The sequence below is a fragment of the Apus apus genome, chromosome 1, assembly GCF_020740795.1.
Source record: "Apus apus isolate bApuApu2 chromosome 1, bApuApu2.pri.cur, whole genome shotgun sequence".
NCBI classification, from domain to species: Eukaryota; Metazoa; Chordata; class Aves; order Apodiformes; family Apodidae; genus Apus; species Apus apus.
This window is the reverse complement of record NC_067282.1, coordinates 138,415,434-138,435,417: the sequence shown is the minus strand read 5'-3', so window position 1 is coordinate 138,435,417 and position 19,984 is coordinate 138,415,434. Positions and strand designations below refer to the sequence as shown.

General features: G+C 37.9%; 1 protein-coding gene across 1 annotated transcript in view; it reads left to right on the top strand.

Moving 5' to 3' along the window:
• PIK3C2G (phosphatidylinositol-4-phosphate 3-kinase catalytic subunit type 2 gamma) overlaps positions 1-19,984 on the top strand; it is a 201,110-nt gene that overhangs the window by 13,996 nt on the left and 167,130 nt on the right. The window contains 3 exon segments of the mRNA XM_051642625.1: positions 5,442-5,544; positions 12,119-12,189; positions 18,699-18,762. Of these exon segments, the coding sequence (XP_051498585.1) occupies positions 5,442-5,544; positions 12,119-12,189; positions 18,699-18,762 (238 nt within the window).

Genomic DNA, 19,984 nt, shown 5'->3' with positions numbered 1-19,984 from the left:
GCAGGAGCTGGTACAGCAGGGCACTGTGTGGAGAATTACAATACCAGAACCACTGAGCGGGGAAGCAGGTCATACATAGATTTGTTAGTTATACAAGAGGGCCAGGGTGCTCTTTTTTTTTTTTTTCAAGTCTCCCTTCTCATTTCAAAGTATTTGGTAAAGAAAATGAAAATAATGAGTCATTGTATTGTGGGTAAGCTCAGTGTGTTTCAGTACAGTGTACAGTATGTTCTAAACAGCTTCATTTTCACTGTTGGGATGAATGCATCAATAGTGGGCTGTTTAAGTTCCTGCACTTGCAGAATCTCTGCACGTCTCATTAGCAGTGAAACAAGGTCAATAATGTTTTCAGATTTTTTGCTTTGCTCCTTCACGGTCATGCAGAAAGCACTGAGCTGCACTTCTGGTCTCAGCAGCTTGTAATGCTATACCATGCTGTACTAGCAGCTCCTTTTCTTCTGCCTTGTCATCAGAGTCCTGTATCTTGAAATTTGAAACACCAGACCATGATGATCCCTTAGGTAACTTAACAGGGCCTACGGAGTTGCCTTAAGTTGAATTTTTTTCAGTGTTTGGGCTACCTCCTAGTGCAAATTGTTTTCTTTGTGATGTTGCTAAGAGAGTGATTTGATGTACTTGTGCAGAGTTCTTTCCCAGAAGAGTATTTGGAAATTGTTCAGGGGTGAATGCCAGTTGAAGTTCCCCAAGTTATGAGATGGCACGGGGAATAAGTACTCTGCTGTTCCTCCCTTATTGTAATCCAGAAAAAAAACGAAGTGTAGCCAAAATGGTGACATGATGAATTGCTCTCAGACCAGAGAGTTTTAGTGAACCATACAACATTGTTAAGATCTGTCAAAAGCTCTCATTTACTATTATATTGGACTGCATTAATTAGCACTTCATCCTGCCTCCTGCAGACGCACCTGAAAGACTTGATGATTTCTGGAATCCATTTAGCTTTGAATGAGGTGAGCAAAAAGTACTTGTGCTAATGACCATTGCACTCAGGACCATGAGATTTCATCATCAATTATTGCTTTCCTAGGGAGACGTATATGTGAATTCACTTCCTATCTTACTCACAAGTAGAATATCAGATTTCAAGTATCCAAATTTAAAAAAAAAATCAGAAGGCTGCTCAGTCCATAACTACTAGAACCATCTGTGATACTGTGATTTGTACTGTAATTTGTTTTCTGGTCTTTAAGTTGATTTTGTTTTCCAGACAGAAATTCTGGAATGAGGCCTTGCCTCAGCCTTCAGACTTTCTTTTTCTTCCTATGCTTCCTTCTCCCACAAGTTTTCTAACAGTGCCTGTGGAAGCTATCAGGTTTCACTGTCACCTTGTCCCAGCCCCCTCTGTCATTGTAAGGTGTACGTTAGTTACTTCCCTAGTTGATTTGCTGCAGTTTCTTTATCAGATGTTCAGTGTAAGCTCATCAGGAGGTAGAACCATGTCTTAAAGACAGAGACTGCTGGAAGAAGAGAGGAGTAAAATGCAATCTGTGTCACCATTTTTTACCACTATTTACGGAATTTCATATGGATCTATAGACCCTCCTTCTTTGGGTTTCCCAGCTGTGGATGTGCTCTCCACTCCCTTACACTTGTCCTGTTCATTATAATATTTGATTTTTTGGAGGGCCATCAGCTGTTCCTAAAAATTCTGTGCTTTCTCATCCTGCCATACAGAACTTCTACATCTGCCTTTAAATCTTGCCTTCATAGTTTCTTATCTGTCCTTAGGTTTAGGAGTGCCCCTGAAAATGATTTTACGATGCCCTTCATAAAAGATGTTGTATAAAAATGGAGTTAAGCAGCTTTTGTCAAGTAACTCCTAGTTCTCAATGCCAGCAGCAAGCCAAAACCAACCCTTCTTACGTGACAGCGATCAATCAATCCTTCATTTAAACTCTTTTGCCTGTGGAACTATGGGCCACAAGTTCAGAGTGTCCCGAAATGCTTAATAAAACAAAGCACATGACTTTATGTAAGAATATGGGGCTCTCTGGTTTTACTTTTTTGTTTTTATTTTGTTATTGATCTGTCTGTTAGCAAGGGGTTGCAGTAATGCAGCAAAAGAATGTAGTTCGAGGATATTTATAAGCTTTATTTGTAAATATGCCCTTTTTTTAAAGGCATTGGATTTATTTAAAGGATCTTTTCATATGTATTTTTAATGACATCCGAACTCTACATTAGTGTAATGTGCACAGTTACCTTACTGCTTTGCAGTTAACCAATGTATTGAGTAGGAGTATGGAACAGAAAAATCTAAATGCTTATCATTTATGCTCATATGCTTGCCTGTGACCTTAAAGATGACATTTTTTGCCTTACCAATTCTGTTTTCTGAGAACTGAGATCTAAATAAGAATTGGTTTTCACTCAAAGTTTAAGCTATTAATTATACATTGGGCACAGTTACATTCATGCAGATTGGGATCATAAGAAACAGGCACCTTTTAGATTAATATGGTCTTTGTAAAAAATAAACTTCATTTTCTCTTGTTGCTGCAGATTAGACTTCTCATTTAGAGATGCTGCTCAGCTGAGGTTTTTTTTTTTTTAAAAAAAAAAAAGTCTGATTGAACTGCAATAGGATTTGGAGCTTAAAGTACATCAGAGAACCTTGATGTGAGGAAGCAAAATAATCTACTGGTGAGGGATTCTCAGGAAACTGAGGCATTTTTCCCTTTCTCTGCTTCTGGTATATTGTGGTACCAGAGGCCAAGTTACTTTACTTTGACCGTTTCATTACTGTGTCTCTTAAAGACTGCCTTTTCGCTTTCTGTCTTTTATCCTGGCATTCTCTTCAAAGCTGGATTCTCCATGTAGTTAACTCCAGCCAAAAATATAGGAGGAAAACTGTTGAGTTAATCATATTGTAGCATTTTTATTTGAGTTTCCCTTACAGAGCTCAGAGCACTGTAAATCAGTTACTAATAATCGTGCTGTCCTCTAAAGGTGGCAATATCAATTTAATCTTAATATTACAAGAAATGTAGCACATCTGCATAGTGTGTTACAGCTGGTGGTATGGCTAAAAGGTCATCTGTCAATCTATGGCAGAGCTACATCTGTTTCTTGTGGTTCACTTTTCATCTAGACCAAGTTTCAAAATTATTTTTGAGGTATTAATCCATTTTGTCTGGTCTCTTGTGTCACATCACTTGTCAAAACTTTTATCTTTGTATTTGTGCAAATAAAATCCACTCATAAAGTCAACTGTATGGCCAGTACTTCTAACTGCAGTTTTTCAGGCAGCATTGCTATGTCAAGAGAGGATTTGATGATGTATAGAACCTGCCTGACATAGCAGAGCTAACAAAACACTAGTGTAAATGTAATTATAACCACAAAATTCAACTTCTTTTTATGTAACTTGTTTCTCCTGCAAGCCTGATGACATGGAATAATTATACTTGCGAAAGATAGTTTTTATACATTTGTGGTACATTGTAACTGCAGAGGCAGGTATAGGATACCAATTTATACTAGCAGAATGCTCCCCTGTATTGGTATAGCTATACTAGTTCCTGTCATTAGCTGGGTGCAATGTTGCCATTAAAATAAGAATGTGTGTGTGGGAGGAATAAGGAAACAGCTGCACAGGACTCACAACAGTTTTTTCTATGTAATGATATTGTTACTATGCTTGTCTGAAGGTTGAAGGTAAGACAGAATAGAAAGAGCAGGAATATGGGTGAGATAAAAGGTAAAAAAAACCAAAACAGGTGTGAGGCAGTTCTAAAGGATGCAAGGATCACGGGAGGGTTTGTCATTAGAGTCATGAGGCAGATGTGATCAGGTAAAATGAGGAGTGGGAGTAGTTTCAAGAAAGCCATAGGTAGGCACAACACAGATATGAGATGAGGAGCAACAGAAGAGAATCTACACATTGGTACAGTCCCTTGGACTTTTGCTTGTAAGGAGATTTGAGAAGGGTTGAGGATGACAGTAACACGCTTTCCACCAGTACTGGTGTTTCACAGAGTTGCTGTTAACTTCTCTCAGTCTTACATCTGTAATTTATGTTTTTTAAAAAATAAAATCCTATGTCTATGCTTTGACCTGTCTAAGGACCTCTAATGGATAGGATGTGTTTTGCTTAAGTACGGTGTAATATAGGTGCAGAACATGTACAAGTTATATGAACTCCCTGTCATTGTGCTGAATGGCAGTTAGTTATGGCACATTATTTAAGTTTAACCATTCATTTGTGCTGAGGACCTCTGCTGCCATGTGTTATGAGTCTCTCTCAGAAGTCCCACTTCCCCTGATTTATTAATAGGGTGAATAGTTTTTTTGGAACTGAATCCAGCCAGTTCTATTCAGACATTCTATCAAAAGCACTTTTAGGTAGAAAGTAACAGACTTTACATCTGAATTCTGAGTATTCCATGGCACTTGACAAACCAGAAAAAAACTCCTCTTTCCTTCACGGCCCAGGAAGTTCTGAAAAACTGACTGTGCTGTAAATCTGTAAAAATATGGCTGGAGGCATGAAAAAAAGCAAAATTAATCTAATTGAACACACACTAGAGCTGTAACTGGTGATGCATGTTAACTTGTTTTGGTGATTAATTTGTGTTTGCAAAAATCAGTGTCATTTTTCCTACCCATTAAACCCAAATGAATGTAAAATAAAATGAAGTTGTTGTTTGGGTTTTTTTGTTATTTCACCTGACTAAAACAAAAAGTGGAAGTGAAATTATTTTTGTTCCAAGTAGTTTTAAGAGTGATAAAGTAAGAAGCTACTCTTAAGAGGCAAATAAGGGATTCCCTTGTTAAAGGTGCTAGATCATCCTTGATCCAGAAAGCAGTTTGTAGGAACCACTCCAGCTGAGTGAGTAGAGCTCTATGTCTGACCTTAGCTGCCATATGATTTGAGAGGGAGGAAGACCAACTCAACTTCTTTTGCCATCTCAGTGTGAGCTGCACACGTTGAGAACTTTGATTTCTTTGAGAATTGAGGGGCACCTGTCTTAATTTAGATGACTTTCAAACTGATATTTAGTATTTGATTTTCAAGTTAAGTATCAAACACTACAAGTCATTCTTTAGAGGTGCATTCATAACTAAGATACTTTGAATAAATTGAAGTAATCTGGGTTTGAAAAATATGCATGTATGGTCTCAAGGTTTGGGAACATGTGCAGTTTGTTTAGCCTTCATTGTTGTTGTGTTACAGAATTTAATGGTTGAAGATACAACTAAGCAATTATTCTTAAATTGTTTCACCAGAGAATATGCCAGACCCAAACCCCATCAATTTTCACAGGAGTATGTGCCAAGTAAAGGTTTTATATTATTCAATATGATTTGCATTTGAGTTTAGTCCACCAGTGCTTTTAGGAGAAGGAGAGAAGAAAAAAAGACGGTGGCAAACAGAGATAACCATTTGCTATTTTTAATTTCCCCCCCCCAAACTGCAGTAATCATACTTTGGGCAGCCATGAGAGTCTTCGCAAAGCAACTACCTGCATTCAGCTTCGACTGCACAACACTAGTACTTTGAAGCAAATTTTGGCTCGAACGGTATGTCATCTTTTTTGCCTCCTCTTTCTTTCACATCCCCGAAGGAATAAAATTCTACTAATCCTTTTATGCAGCAACATACAGTAATAATCAAAGAGAGGTTACTTGCTTTCCTGAGAATGCATATATTATTGCTGAACTCCAGTTGAAACATACTGGGGAACATCTCTGCTTGCTCTGTACTTCTATCTAGTGAATTACTGTAGAAAACACACATCAAAGAGTAGACCAAAGCTTACCTTTTTTTAAAAAAAATCAGTTTTATCAGCATCTAATTCTATTTCAGGTAGTCAGAGAATTCTTATTTTCTTTTGTCTTTTCTATTTCTTTCAAATATAAAAAAGGCAAAATCACTTGAAGTAATGTGTAAAATTAATTAGATCTGGTTTCTGGTCATTATCACTGAAAAGCAGAGTAGGCTGATAAAAGGCAGAATCACAGTTGGTGTATTTGTGTTTGTATGATGCATACTTGTGCGTGTATGTACTTGTTTGTTGACATGCAGAAATGTTGTCTCTAAGCATATATCGTCCTTATAAAAACATTGTTTTATCATAATTTTAAATCCAGGCAGATTTCTGTTCAGATTATTTGTGTTTAAACAACCTTGCAATGGATTATTGAGCTTTAATGATGCTGACCTATGTTACCTAATGTGAGCTTTATTCCCAGTGGACCATGTTGAATTACTTCCAACTCAGTGTGCAGTACAGCAGAAGCTTTGTTCTGGGCAGTGTTCACTGGTAGTGTGTTAACTCTATTCACAGGACCAATAGTACCAACTACCTGCTTTGCATAGATATGCTCCCAGCCTGATTCTGTCAACATATGATTCAGATGGTAGAGTTCTACCAAAAAAAAAAAAAAAGTAGGGGCTCTCTTTTCATTTCTGTTATGTGTCACAAGTTCAATACAATATGTTACCTGGAGCATAAAAAAAAGACAATAATGAGGCCAAATATATATTAATTTTTTGTAAACATTTTATCCAATTGATAGATAAAAACAGAATTGTTTAGTGCTGATACATACAATCCTGACTTAAATTATTGGCATTCTTCATTACCAGTATTAACTTATTTATTTTTTTTTAAAAAGCATTGATTCTTCTTGGTATAGCATAATCCAAAGGAAAGTAAATTAGGAAATGTGGAAGCTTTTATCACCTGGTTACTTCTGCAAAAATTATTCAGATGAATGAATTGCCAACAGTTTCCTCTCAATCTAGAGAAAATAAGTTGATATTTGAATAAACCTTCAGAAGGGGTTGAGCGAGTGTCCCTCTCATGTCCTTTCTCACCCCACATCCAGTCACCATTGCAATGAGTTTGTCTTGGAAAAGTATCTGTGGTATCTTTTTGTCAATTAACTGCAAATTGTTGAGATTGAGGAAGGAATCACCATATGATTTCTGTTGTCTGCATTAAACAGAGTTTAGATGGTCATCATCATCCTTTCTGGTGTCAGCTCTGTGACAAGACATCCTGTGTTAGGAGATGGAAAACTTCATTTTTCCACATAGTTCTGCCAAGGAAGGGCTTGAGAACAATTAAGTTCTGGTGATTAGGTATAATTATGGACGTACATAAGTATGTGTAATGGTGGAAAAAATATTTACTCTTTTTTAGGTGGGCATCTCTATCTTCTAAACGGAGCAATATGTTACTGACCCAGTTGCATGTTTCCAAACATTTTCTGGCCTGAGAAATCAGTGACGCAAATTAAAAGTTTGATGTCGATACATTTTGCTACTTACATGCTTTTGGCATATTTCGTATTTTTTACATGCATATAATATAAACAGGGAGCCTCAAAACAACTTCCTGAAAATCTCCTCTTCAGACTTCCAAGACGATGATTGATTCTCTACAAGCTACTTGGTCTTCAAACACGAAAAATTAAAACATAGAGCAAATTATCTATTTGCTGTATATACACCTGCTGTTCCTACAGATCTTCAAAATTATCTGCTTTGGAACCTAGTGATGTGTTCAAGAGTCTCTTCTGAGACCTTAAAGATTGTGTGCTAAGGAGGTAAAACTCGCTACCAATGCTATCTGGAGACTGCCTTCATGATTCTTGCTTACCTTACAAAGCACTATTGAAATAGAATTGAATAGTTAAAAATATCTGTACATGCACATTACTATTATTTTACTTAATAATTAATATAAGGGGCTACTTACAAGTAATGTGCAACTAATGTATGTTTTTTTAAACCAGACAGCTTATGAACTTTGGCCAATAACTAAATGTTCACAGTTCTTTTGTGAATTCAGCTGAAAGACATATCTTTTTAAGGTGAATACTTGCTTCCTTTCCTTTTGTGGGAAGCTGGTGTCCTGTTAGAAAGCATTCAGATAAAGTAAATTGTCTTGAACTGAGCAGTTACAAGCAAGAAATTTGGCCTAGGGCTTTACATGGAATGATAGATCTTTCAGCCAATGGCTGACTTTTAATTTGGTTTTTGTTTTTTGAGACATGAGATTTTTACACATGCTAGATTCCTACTAAACTTTCAAACAAAGCTTATAGAGAGAACATAAGTTTCTATTTATGATATAGAAACACTGAATCTCAGTTTTATACCATCTAGCCAGACAAAAGAGCTTCAGTTGACAAGAGTGAGAATTTCATACCTTGCAGATTTTTTTTCCACACATTGAAACTCTGAGAATAATAATGAATGTGGAGAAAAATCCAGTAGTCCTCTTGTCAAATGGTGGCCTAATATACATGGATTACAATAATCTTAGTAACAACTGCTAGATTAGTTTTGCCTAAGCACCTGTCCTACTTAGTATTTTAACCTAGGTTGTCTTTAAGAGACAACTCTTCAGCACAAACTCCACAAGTTGCAGTGGGTCAGAACTGTTAAATTCCTAGTGGCTGGTTGGTTTTTAGGAAGAAATGCTCAGTGGAATGTTGCCTTCGGAAAGGCAAGGCGACCTGGTTCAGGAACGGCACGGCGACCAACCCCTGGTCGCTCGGTCCATATGCACACAGACACCAATGTGGTGGATGACAAAATGGCGTTTATTGCCATGCGGCATGGCATTATATAGCTTGAGTAACGTCACATCTGTTTTGCTTACATCACAGTCTATACACTATTGGCTGTCCCGAGGGCGGGGGGGAGGACCCTGTCTTTCCGTACAGCACGAGATCTTCCAGCCACCAGACCCTGGCTACAGTGGAATAGTGTAGAAGCAGAAACCATTATCCAGATACCATTTCCAGGGGGTGTTCTACCTACCCAAGAGGAGCACCAGCAAGTCTGTCAGGACCAGACAAAACCTAATGGAGGAAACACGGTGGTGCATTGGAAGCTGCAGTGTTTCCTTTCACTCTGGGTCCAGTTCTGTAGGTCTCTTTTGGTCTACCTACTCCACCCACACTGAATTCAAGGATCTGGGGCAGCCCACACTGAACTCACAGTCAGTTTTCTTGTTGCTGTTCTCTGGAACTTGTGGCATTGGCCATAAAACATAAAGCCACAGGCTTAGAGGCAATTTTCTCAGACAGTTATGCACATATTCAGATACTGTTTGTGAGCTAATCTGTTTTCACTCGCTGGTAGACTTTGACATGTGATCTGTAGGATCCTTCCAATTTTTTAACTTTGGACTATGTTATTTTATAGAAATCTTCACTGAGGTTGTAGTTTCATTATTGTCACAAAAACTTATTCATATCTTGCCAGCCCTTTTGTGTAATAATCAACCATATGTGTTCAGGTGCTAAGTAATTCACATAAGCTCACCTTTTGCCTTAGTCCATCAGATCCCCTTAAGTTTCTGGGTTCCTATCAATTGCACATATCTAATTTCTCTAAAGCTTCAGGGCTTCCTCCTTCATGATATCCATGTCACATTGTTTCCAAATTCATCTGCCCATGTCCTCTAGTCCTGTCAGCGTGTGAGATTAAGGAAGAAGTTTGTCATTTATCACTCCTGTTCTGTAACTCAAGCTTTGTGCCTGTGAGTGCTCAGTTCAGATGTGCTCTGCTACTTCTAAGGTCTCCAGGGGTGGCAGTGTGACAGCTAAGCATGCAGTGACATTATAAAAATGAAAGATGGATTCTGCAAAAACATAGACACTACTCATCTGTAGGATAACATGACTTTAAAAATAGGACGATATGTTCTGATGAGAGTCAAGGTGGATGTGATTAACTATTGCTCTGTCCAGAAGTAGCAAAATCAGATCATGATGTTATAGCAAAAAACTATGGAGAGTTTGGTGTTATATCCTTCCTGGAATGCATGCTTCTGGTTATAGTAGCACTACAAAATATTCTCAGGATTTGAGATGTGCGTTGAAGGAGCAGAAGTCAGATACTCCAAGCTTCATAGTATGGTATGGACAGAAGATGTAAGTTCTGAGCAGAACCAGCAGTTATTAAGTCAGAATATGTAGCACAATTAATGCTGCACTCAGGAAATTGTCATCCATAAGCTATTTTTGCATGTCTTGTAATAATTTTTTAGAAGCAACTCATTGGAGTTCAGAGACAGATTCTGAGAACAGCTGAGAAATGACCAACCCCACTTAAATGCATCCCCTAGCCCCCAGATACTTACCCTGCCTTTTCCTGTATAACATTTAACACTCATGTCAGTACACTGAGATAAGGAACACAGGTGTTTGTGTAAGATCAAATGCCCAGACAAAGTGGAGCCTAGTGCTTAAGTCTAAGACACATACATTCAATACTTAATGCATGAGAATGTCTTCTTACCTTCACCTCCTTTAATTTCATTCATCTAATTCATCTTTTCATATGTTGCCACTATGTGATAAAAGAGACAGTAGTGCTCCAGATGGGAATTCTTTACAGAGCATCTGTAATGTATCTAGCTCAGCAAGATTCTGCTCCTTAAATGGTGTTATTGCTAAATCTCTATATAGGGAGTTAAGCAGAAATAGTATGAATTAATTCACATGTTAATTAATGTATTTAAATTAAATCCAACCATAGCAGAGCCTTAAGTTGCTCAAGAATGTTAGCTTCAGACCACTACTATACTTCGATAACAATAAAAAGTTGCTACTGTGGTCACCTTATTCTGAATAAATTTTCAATATTTGAATTCACTAACATTCAAAATTTAGGAGAAGGCCTTTTTAGCCAACTCAGTAAAATACCCTTTTTAGAAAATATCTTTTTCTTTTTGATTCTGTTTGAGGATGAAAAAAATAACAAAACATATTGCATCACTGTTGCCTTATGCTGTTCTCCCTTTTTTTGAAATTGAATAATATTAAAGAATGCCAGATTGGAAGGGACCTCACGAATCATCTGGTCCAACCTTTTAAAGTAATTTTTAGCTACTACTACAGTTTATCAGAACCCTCTCAAACTGTGACTTAAAACTGTCCAATGCAGAGGAATCTACCACTTCCCTTGGAAGACTATTCCAATGTTTGATTGTCCTCATGGTGAAAGATTTTGTCCAATTGGAATCTCCCCAACAACAACATGTGCCCGTTACCTGTTGTCTTTCCTATGTGACTCCTTTTAAATAGGCAACCTCCATCTTCTTGGTAGCCACCTTTTAAGTACTGGAACATGGAAATAAAGTCTCCCCAACGTCTTCTTTTCTCTAGGCTGAGCTGACCTGGTTTTCACAGAATCACAGAATTTTTTGACTTGGAAGGGACCTTAAAGATCATCGATTCCAACTCCCCTGCATGGGCAGGGACACCTTCCACTAGAACAGGCTGCTCAGAGCTCCATCCAGCCTGCCCTTGAACACCTCCAGGGATGGAGCCCCCACAACATCTCTGGGCAGCCTGTTCCAGTGTCTCACCACCCTTACACGGAAGAATTTACTCCTGATCTGTAACCTAAATCTCTCTTTGTTCAGCTTAAAACCATTACCCCTCATCGTCTCACTGCAAACCCCTGTAAAAAGACCCTCCTCAGCTTTCTTGTAGGCCCCCTTCAGGTAATGGGAGGCCACTATGAGGTTCCCCTGGAGCCTTGTCTTCAACAGGCTGAACAACCCCAACTCCCTCAGCCTATCCTCATAAGAGAGGTGCTCCAGCCCTCTGATCATTTTCGTGTCCCTTCTCTGGACGCATTCCAACGGGTCCACATCCTTCTTGTGCTGGGGGCATCAGAGCTGGACACAGTATTCTAGGTGAGGTCTCACCAGGGCAGAGTACAGGTGTTCTCAATTTTGTTCCCTCAGAAAAGGAAGCAGAGAGATTGTGGATGCAAACTGCATTCTGCTTCATGGCTAGTGTATATTGCTATTGCAAAAGAGTGCCTTCTGCTGACTGTAAGAAGACAGCAGAGGCAGGGTTTACTGGGGCCTGGCTATAGTCTTAATCCATGAGTAGCTAGAAGGAACCTACTCTAACAATCTGGTTGGGCTTCCTCTATGGTACAACCCAGTGTAACATGAGAGAGATTCACCCAATAGAATTTTAGGCTGAAATACCCTGATCACTGAAAGAAGAGCTCCTAAAAGAACATGTGAACTTTGAAAAAAGACCAAGCAAATCTCTCTAACATACATTCTTCCTATCAGAATACTGTATCTCACTATATGTTCCTCTTCCACAGCATGAGGATGACCAAAGGCAGTTTAATGTGACTCAGCTGCTGCAACACACTTGTGCCTGGAGACTGACTCGGTAAGAACACTGGTATTTAACAGTATTTCTGTTTGTAATTGTTTATATTTGTAGTGAGTCTTCTGGCCTTAAAGCACAGTTCCAAGACCTACTGGAGAAAAGAATGATACCAAAGAGAAATAAAAATTGTTCAGTGTTTTCAATTCTTATTTTCAGAATTTATCAGTAGCTTAGCAAAAATCAATAATTTATAGATCTGTAATTTTTCTCCATTCTTTTTGTTTCATGTAATTGAAGGTTTCATTAGAGCTTTCAAAAAATATTTCCCAAAGATCTCCAGGATTGAAGGAACCATAATTTTCATGTGTGCATTGCTCTTAGAGAATTTTAAAGAGTAAATACTGTAAAAAAATACAGATTTTGATCCTCATTATGTCTGTTTTCACAGTTGAGTGGTTTTATTTTGTTTATTTTATTTTTTAATGGAGGCTAGCAATGGCAGGCTTTTAACTTGGCACTCAAAGCACATCTGACTCTAAAGCTAACCTACCATGGCCAAGCACTGAGATAGATTTCTCTTTCAACTTTCATTATGTTCTATTTCATGCACTCAGATAAAGAAGCTGTTAATACTTTTTGTAGTGTTTTTCATCAAAAGTATGAGTATTTTGCTAAGAATGTTAAATGCCACACCTGTCATTTAGCAGATGGAAGAAAACAGAGAGATAGCAACTTATTCAAAGTGAGTATCTGGTGCTTACTGAGGACCCATCTGCTTTTCTAGGAGCATGGCCCAAATTTCTATTCTGGTTCTTGCTATATAGAGAACAAGCCAATCAGACAGTCTATACACACACTACTAATTGACTGATTTATTTTTGTGATGTAAAGCATGTTGTATTTTCCACTGCAAAGAGAGTCTTCAGAGGGTATATGTGGATAAAGATGTTGAGCTGCAAATCAACTATGGTCTGCAAAGTTTCCTCTGATACTGCAGAGCAATGAATAACTTATAGCATAGGCAGTAAATACTTTCTTCGTCTACAAGTTCAGTAAATACTGAAAAAACAAAAGCTTGAACTGTGTTTGATCACTGTTTCCTGTTTGTCCCATGGATTATTGATGAGTAAGAGAAAACATTTTCCAACAGTGTTCACTCAAAGATCTATGGTCTCAATTGCCTTGTGGTCTCAATTGCATTTCTAACTTAGTTGAGAAGAAAAGGAGTAATAGCTAAGTGACAAAATTTTGCTGTCCATAATGTGCACAGGAGCTTTCTGTGATGATTTTCAGGAGATTTTTACAATCCTGAGTTGTGTGTTTGTAACAATGGCAGGTGAAATTTTGAGAAGATAAATGTAGGTGGGAGGAAATAGTCTTAAATCCACATATGAAATAATTGTCTCTGAGTTGGCTTTTACCATCAAGAGTGAGTTCCTGGTGTTATAATAGTTCTGAATGTCAGGTGCACAGCAGCTGCAAAACAGATAAAATAAATGTTGGGAATTATTATGAAAGAAATGAAAAACCAAAAAGCAATATTATACCACAGTATCAATGTGGGGTGTTCATTGATCTTTAATATGGCCAGCAGTTCTGCTTCTCCCATTTCAAAAATTATGTAATAGAACTTGAAAAAGTGAAGGTCAGCAAGAATGCCTTCAGGAGTGAAATTCCTTCCAATGTAAGAAGCAAATAAGTAACAATATTCTTCATCCTGATGAAGAGATAGTACACCACCAAAGTTGCAGAAGGCAAAAGCAGGGACTGGGAGAAGGAAGATCACCCACTGTAGGAGAAGAGCATGTTTCAGACAACCTAAAGAACCTGAAAGTGCACAAGTCCATAGGACTTGACGATATCCATCTGCGGTTCCTGAGGGAACTGGCAGATGAAGTTGCAAAGCTGCTTTCCATCATATTTGAAATATTGTGGCAATTATGTGATTTTCCCACTGACTGGAAAGGTATTATGGAAAACCATAATGCTGTTTTCAAAAAGGGAAAAAACAATGACCCAGGGAACTACAGGCCAGTCAGTTTCACATCTGTGCCTGGCAAGATCATAGAATCACAGAATCATCCTGGCTGGAAAAGACCTTGAATCATAGAGCAGATCTTCCTGAAGACTCTGCTAAGGCACATGGAAAATGAAGAGGTGGTTGGTGGCAACACAGCTGCACCAAGGACAAATTGTACCTGTCCCAGACAGGATGGGATAGCAGATGAGATGTACTGCAAACAGCACCAGGGTCTTAACTCTTTTAAAGTAAAAAGTACAAGCACAGTCAAATTTTGGGGAAATTGGGAAATCAGAACAGAAGTTGAGATTAGAATGCAAAAGGTATCTTAACAATAAAATGAACTACGAGTAGTTAGATCAAACAATAAAGGTTAACTATTCAAATGTTGCCATCTTACCTATTACCAAGTTTTATACTTGATCTGGAACATTAATTACTGACTTTAAAAGGATCCTACTGTCTTAAAATATAAAACTTAATGATTAAAGATTGCTTAATGTTAAATTAACTGATAAAGACAATAAGGGAGTTAATGTCTCTCATCCTCTTACGGCCACAGCTGGGTGTCCCTTTGTGGAGGACAAAGTCCAGCACACCTCCTGGAAAAGTGCATGGGAGTCCCCCTAATCAAAGTTGGAACCAGGCTTCTATAGAATGAAGTGGATTGACTACTGCATTTAACTATTTAGTCATACCTCCAAAGTTGCTCATTGGAGAATAAAAGGAAAACAGTGGAAATAACCCACGAAGGTGCTTTTCTCACCAAGCAAACTCTTTTGTCTATCTGCTTGTTCTTATTTGGTCTCTGTTTTGGGCCTAGTTGTGGGCCATAGTCTTCAATACCCTTGTGTTATGAACATAAACTTGGCCTTCTGTTCATTTAAGGTCGTTAGGAAAGGGCCTAGCAAGTTCTGAGTTGCTTTCCCACAGGAGTCTTTCCACTCCTGGCCTGGGCTTATAAAATGAAGAGACAAAAAGCAATTGAATCACAGAGGAGAACAAAGGCAGGTATATCGAGAGATGGAACATCCTGCTACAGTACTTGACAAATTTGGTGGCCTTTTACCATGGGGTTGCAGCATTGGTGGATAAGGGGAGGGCGACTGTCATCATCTACCTGGACTTGTGCAAAGCATTCAACACTGTCCCACACAAGATTGGGGATGTTGGTTGATGAGCAGCTTAACATGAGCTGGCAATGAGCAAATACAGCACAGAAGGATGTTATAGTGGCCTTCCCGTACCTGAAAGGGACCTATAAGAAAGCTGACTAGGGATTTTTTACAAAGCCATGGATCAATAAGACAAGACGTAATGGCTTTGAACTGGAAAAGGGTAGATTTAGACTTAGGCTAAACATTAGGCTAAGACATTAGACATTAGGCCTAGATTTAGCCTAGATGTTAGGAAGAAATTCTTCATAGTGAGGGTGATGAGACACTGCAACAGGTTGCCCAGAAGAGTTGTGGTTGACCCCTCCCTGGAAGTGTTCAAGGCCAGACTGGATGGGGCTTTGAGCAGCCTTGTCTAGTAGGAAGTGTTCCTGCCCATGCAGAGGTTTTGGAACTAGGTGATCTTTAAGGTCCCTTCCAACCCTAGCCATTCTTTGATTCTGTGAACATCTTTGTGTTTATTCCACACTGGGATATATGTTTTCAACATGTGAGCTAAATAAAATAATATTTAGGGTTGTCTGCACGTTCTGTAGTTACATTTCTGATTGTAGCATGCAAACATTTGTGTTTTAGAGAACATATTGATTGAGATGCTCAGTCTGCTTAGATCTGGAAGAGAAGGAAAAAGAACTGTTTGAACTGGCCTGAGATGAAGTAGAAAGAATAACCTGGAATCATACCTCTGTAATAATCAGATTTGCTCTCTCAGACAAATGTGAACAAATAAAACTGGCCTCTAAATCGCTTCACACACTGATTTTCCTAACTTGGAAACAAAGTGTAAATCAAAGAGTGCATCAGATAACCTGACATTATGGAGCCAGTAACTATAACACGATGACTTGGTCTGATCCATGCAGTTAGGCACAGCTTAGTTAGGCAGCATGCTGATGAAACAATTTTAGTAAGGAAACCTAGCATTGCCAGGGTGCTGCTACCAGGAGACTGAAAAATGTGTACTGCAAGTATATGTTACATACTTGTCATCTTCCTCCCATATAGACCAGCTGGTATCTAAGACTGGCACTTGAGTTGTTTGTACCTTTTGTTCTTTTCTTTCAAAAACTATTAGGTCATATTGCTTTGCTAAAAGCTCCAAAAGTGTCCTCAATGACAAACACTGAATGCTCTTGGGTTGGTTAGCACTTCCATATTGATACACAGCTGTCAAAGCTGTACAAGTATGAAGTAGGTCTATGGTATAATTTATGGGTATTGTTAGTTATCTAGCAGCTGAAGATTCAGGATAGCATTAGTAGAGGTATTTTGAACATTGTTACAAGTTGCTGGATTTGTTTCCTATTAGGTATGTAAAATCATGGCTACTTTATACAGAAAATCCTCTAGGGTAGAATAAACTGAAGTCAAATATGCTAATTTTTGAGTTAGTATTAAGCCATATGATATTATTCTGAAACCTGCATTTAAGCCAAGCATGCTGATAAACCTGCTTACCTCTACACATCAAGGCAACAAGGCAAGCTCGTATGTCCAGAAATACTTTTGAGCTGGGTAATGCTATGAAAAAGATGTTATGCCTGGAGACTTGGTCAAAGCAGAGCGACAACTTGTATTAGCTATCATTTAACAGGATTACAGGAGGAATTGCCAGACAGCTACTCAACATACAAACTGCCTGGCTAGATAAGGCTAGTGCAGATTGGAAATAAAAAGCTGTTAAGGCTAAACCATCTGTAGGAGGAGGTGAATAGTAGGCATCTTCATGGAAATGCACTCTGGTATTAGCACGGGGAAAGTCACCTAATATTTCTCGGTTCTGTATGACGATTTCAGTGCAATGACTCTCTTTCCTTCTCTTGCCATACAATATATATAATGAAAGTCTAACCACGTACCGTGAAACCTGTACTTGGGACCATAGCTGCAATTCTAATCTCTGTTTGCTCAGTTAGCCCAACTAAGATACATGAGGGTGTACACAATTTCTCTATAAACAATAGTCCATTTGCTGTGAATCAGAGCACTCTTGTGACTTTCTGCTATGACATAGCAATGGGCAGGGGGTAAATTCCTTCTAAGCCTTCTGAAGAGAGAAGACCCTAATAGAAAAGAGTTAGTGGGGGGGGGGGAGGGGGGGAAGCAACAGAAGGATAAAGTGATAGAGGAAAGCAAATGAACACTGAAGAAAGGATATAAATAGAAAAATCCACTTTTTTTTATAGAAGCACGTGCAACCTTAACTGCCACTGGGGACCATGAAGGCAAAATTGTGTCCTTTTTACTAATCAGTAAGCTGTGCAGGGTGGGAATTAAAGTTTCTTTATCCTTTCCTGAAGGTTTGACCCTACAGAGGAGGCTGTCGAAGGAAAAGGAAGGTGTATTCCTATGTAGCAACCTTAGCCATGGTCTCATAGGCATGGCTTTTGTTTACTTCCAGTTGACAAATAAATGATGTCTAGCATTTCACTGTGCTTGAAAGACAGAAAATTAGACACATGCTTCTGAAAAGCAAAACTCCAGTTCTGATTATCTATTGGGGGATAGCACTTGGAGCCTGTGGTTCTGAAATTGTGAGTTTTACAACTGAAGCATCAGTCCTGGAGTTCAGCATAGAGAGTTGTATACTCCTGTTCATAATCCTAATGAATCTAGTGAAGATTTCATAATGCACAGCAACCTGCCTGCACAAACTTGATGGTAACTTTTTCAGCATGACAAAAGCATGGGACAACAGAGTGGTATATGTCTACCTACAGAAGTAAAACAAATTCACAGCATAGGTAATACCATGGAAAAGATAGTTGATGAAACAGTTTGAACATGTAGAATTGAGAATTATAAGCAAATAAAGGTTAATGAGTTATGTAGCTATAGTGTCCTTTTTATAATAAACACTTTTATACTTGTGACTTAGTACAGAGTTTTGAAAAACAGAGCTTTTACAGATTTTTGCCTGATTCTCTGCATTTTTAGTCTGTGAAGTGCTTGAGAAAGAAGACATTGTAGCATATACTTAAGTTCATCCTTCTTCGAGGTAATAGTTAGGCGCTTGCTTAACCTTAAAGAGTAAAATAAATGTGATTTGGAGTTGAATAGACACTGAAATAGCAGATTACTTACTGGAGTTCTTTCACTTGGGAATCATGTATCTTCCAGGTATAAGTAGAAGAATTTTACATCTATGCTTTGGAACAAATGACTACCAAAAAACCATGGAGTTCCAGGCTCAATTACATGATGCCCACATAAAAACTTGTGATTTTATACCAACATAAAATCACTGTCACTATTCCTGTTTTATAGAATGTTCAAACAAAGAAACAAAACCAAAAAACCCACAAAAAAACAAACCTGTTCTCTTTATCCAGTGGTTATTAATTTGATGTTGTTTTCTTTTTTCTGATTTCCAGACAAAACCTCGTTTCAGTTATTATGAAATATAGAGATCAAGTGGAATATCTATTGCAAAATGAGGTATTTGTTCTCAGTTTAAGCATTTACTTCTACCTGAAAAGTATCTAATTATTAATCTGTCTCAAATGCAATTAAGGAAAACTTTTAATTAAGGCTGTTTAACCTGACTTCAAAAGGATATACATTCTCTTAATAAAACTTGGCTTGAGATTACAAAGAAAGTGCGACAACTTTAAAGTATCAAAGGCGACTGTTTCTAAGTGTCAAGAAGTGTGTGGCTAAAAACAGGACTGTTTGGGTTGGCAGTATAATATTTGAAACTACTACAGGTATACAGTACACTATATGTATCTGCAAAATTTGTGCCTGATTTTGCAAACCCACAAGATGAATGTTTATATATTTAGGATATCTATTCAAACATGCAGTAGTTTGCGGGATTAGGTTCAGGCAGCGAAACTCCTAAGAGCTTAATTTTTAAGTATTGTGGGCTACCAATTGGATGTTACATGCTCAAAGGAAAAATCTCTTAGGAAGTCTTCTCTCCTAACTCATGTTTTAAGGACAAATGTCTAAAGGACAAATTCGTATTTGAATTCATATTCCATAACTTGGGAGAAACCAAATAACTTCCTAGGGTTTGGAACGGAGAGCAAATGAAGGACATTAGTTAAATCAAAGAATAGTGATATAGCATGGAGATATTCTAGTGAATCCCTTCCAGAGTTTTAACTCATTATGCTAAAATATGGATTTCCTTGAAAAATATGTTTAAACATTAAATTGTTCTTTTGTTTCAGAATTCTTTCGCCTATATTTAAGTCCAGATTTCAGTCTTTCTGGAGTCTTAATCCATAGGTATTTCTCTTTTGAATGGTCAGAAAGCATACACATACACACAGGTGTGTGGACATATAGATAGACATATATATAAATGCACATATACATGTAGACATGTACATGAATACATAAATATAAATTAATACATATTTAAATAATTATACATAGAGAAAATATTCCACATTTTTGTGTAAATCCTTAACACTTTTGTTGAAGTGTGACAAGCTACAAAGTAAAGCCCTGGTTTTGATACTGTGTTGGTATTAACCAAACTTTCATTTGTAAGCAGTTTCTCAAAGGGGACTATTTAGTGTATAAAATGTGATGTAGTTATAACCATTTGGAAAACTGAGGTCCCCAAACTCAAATATGCATCTATATTTCTTTACTGAAGTAGACTCATCCATGTAGTAACTTAGATTGACTTGAAATTTTAGAGCCT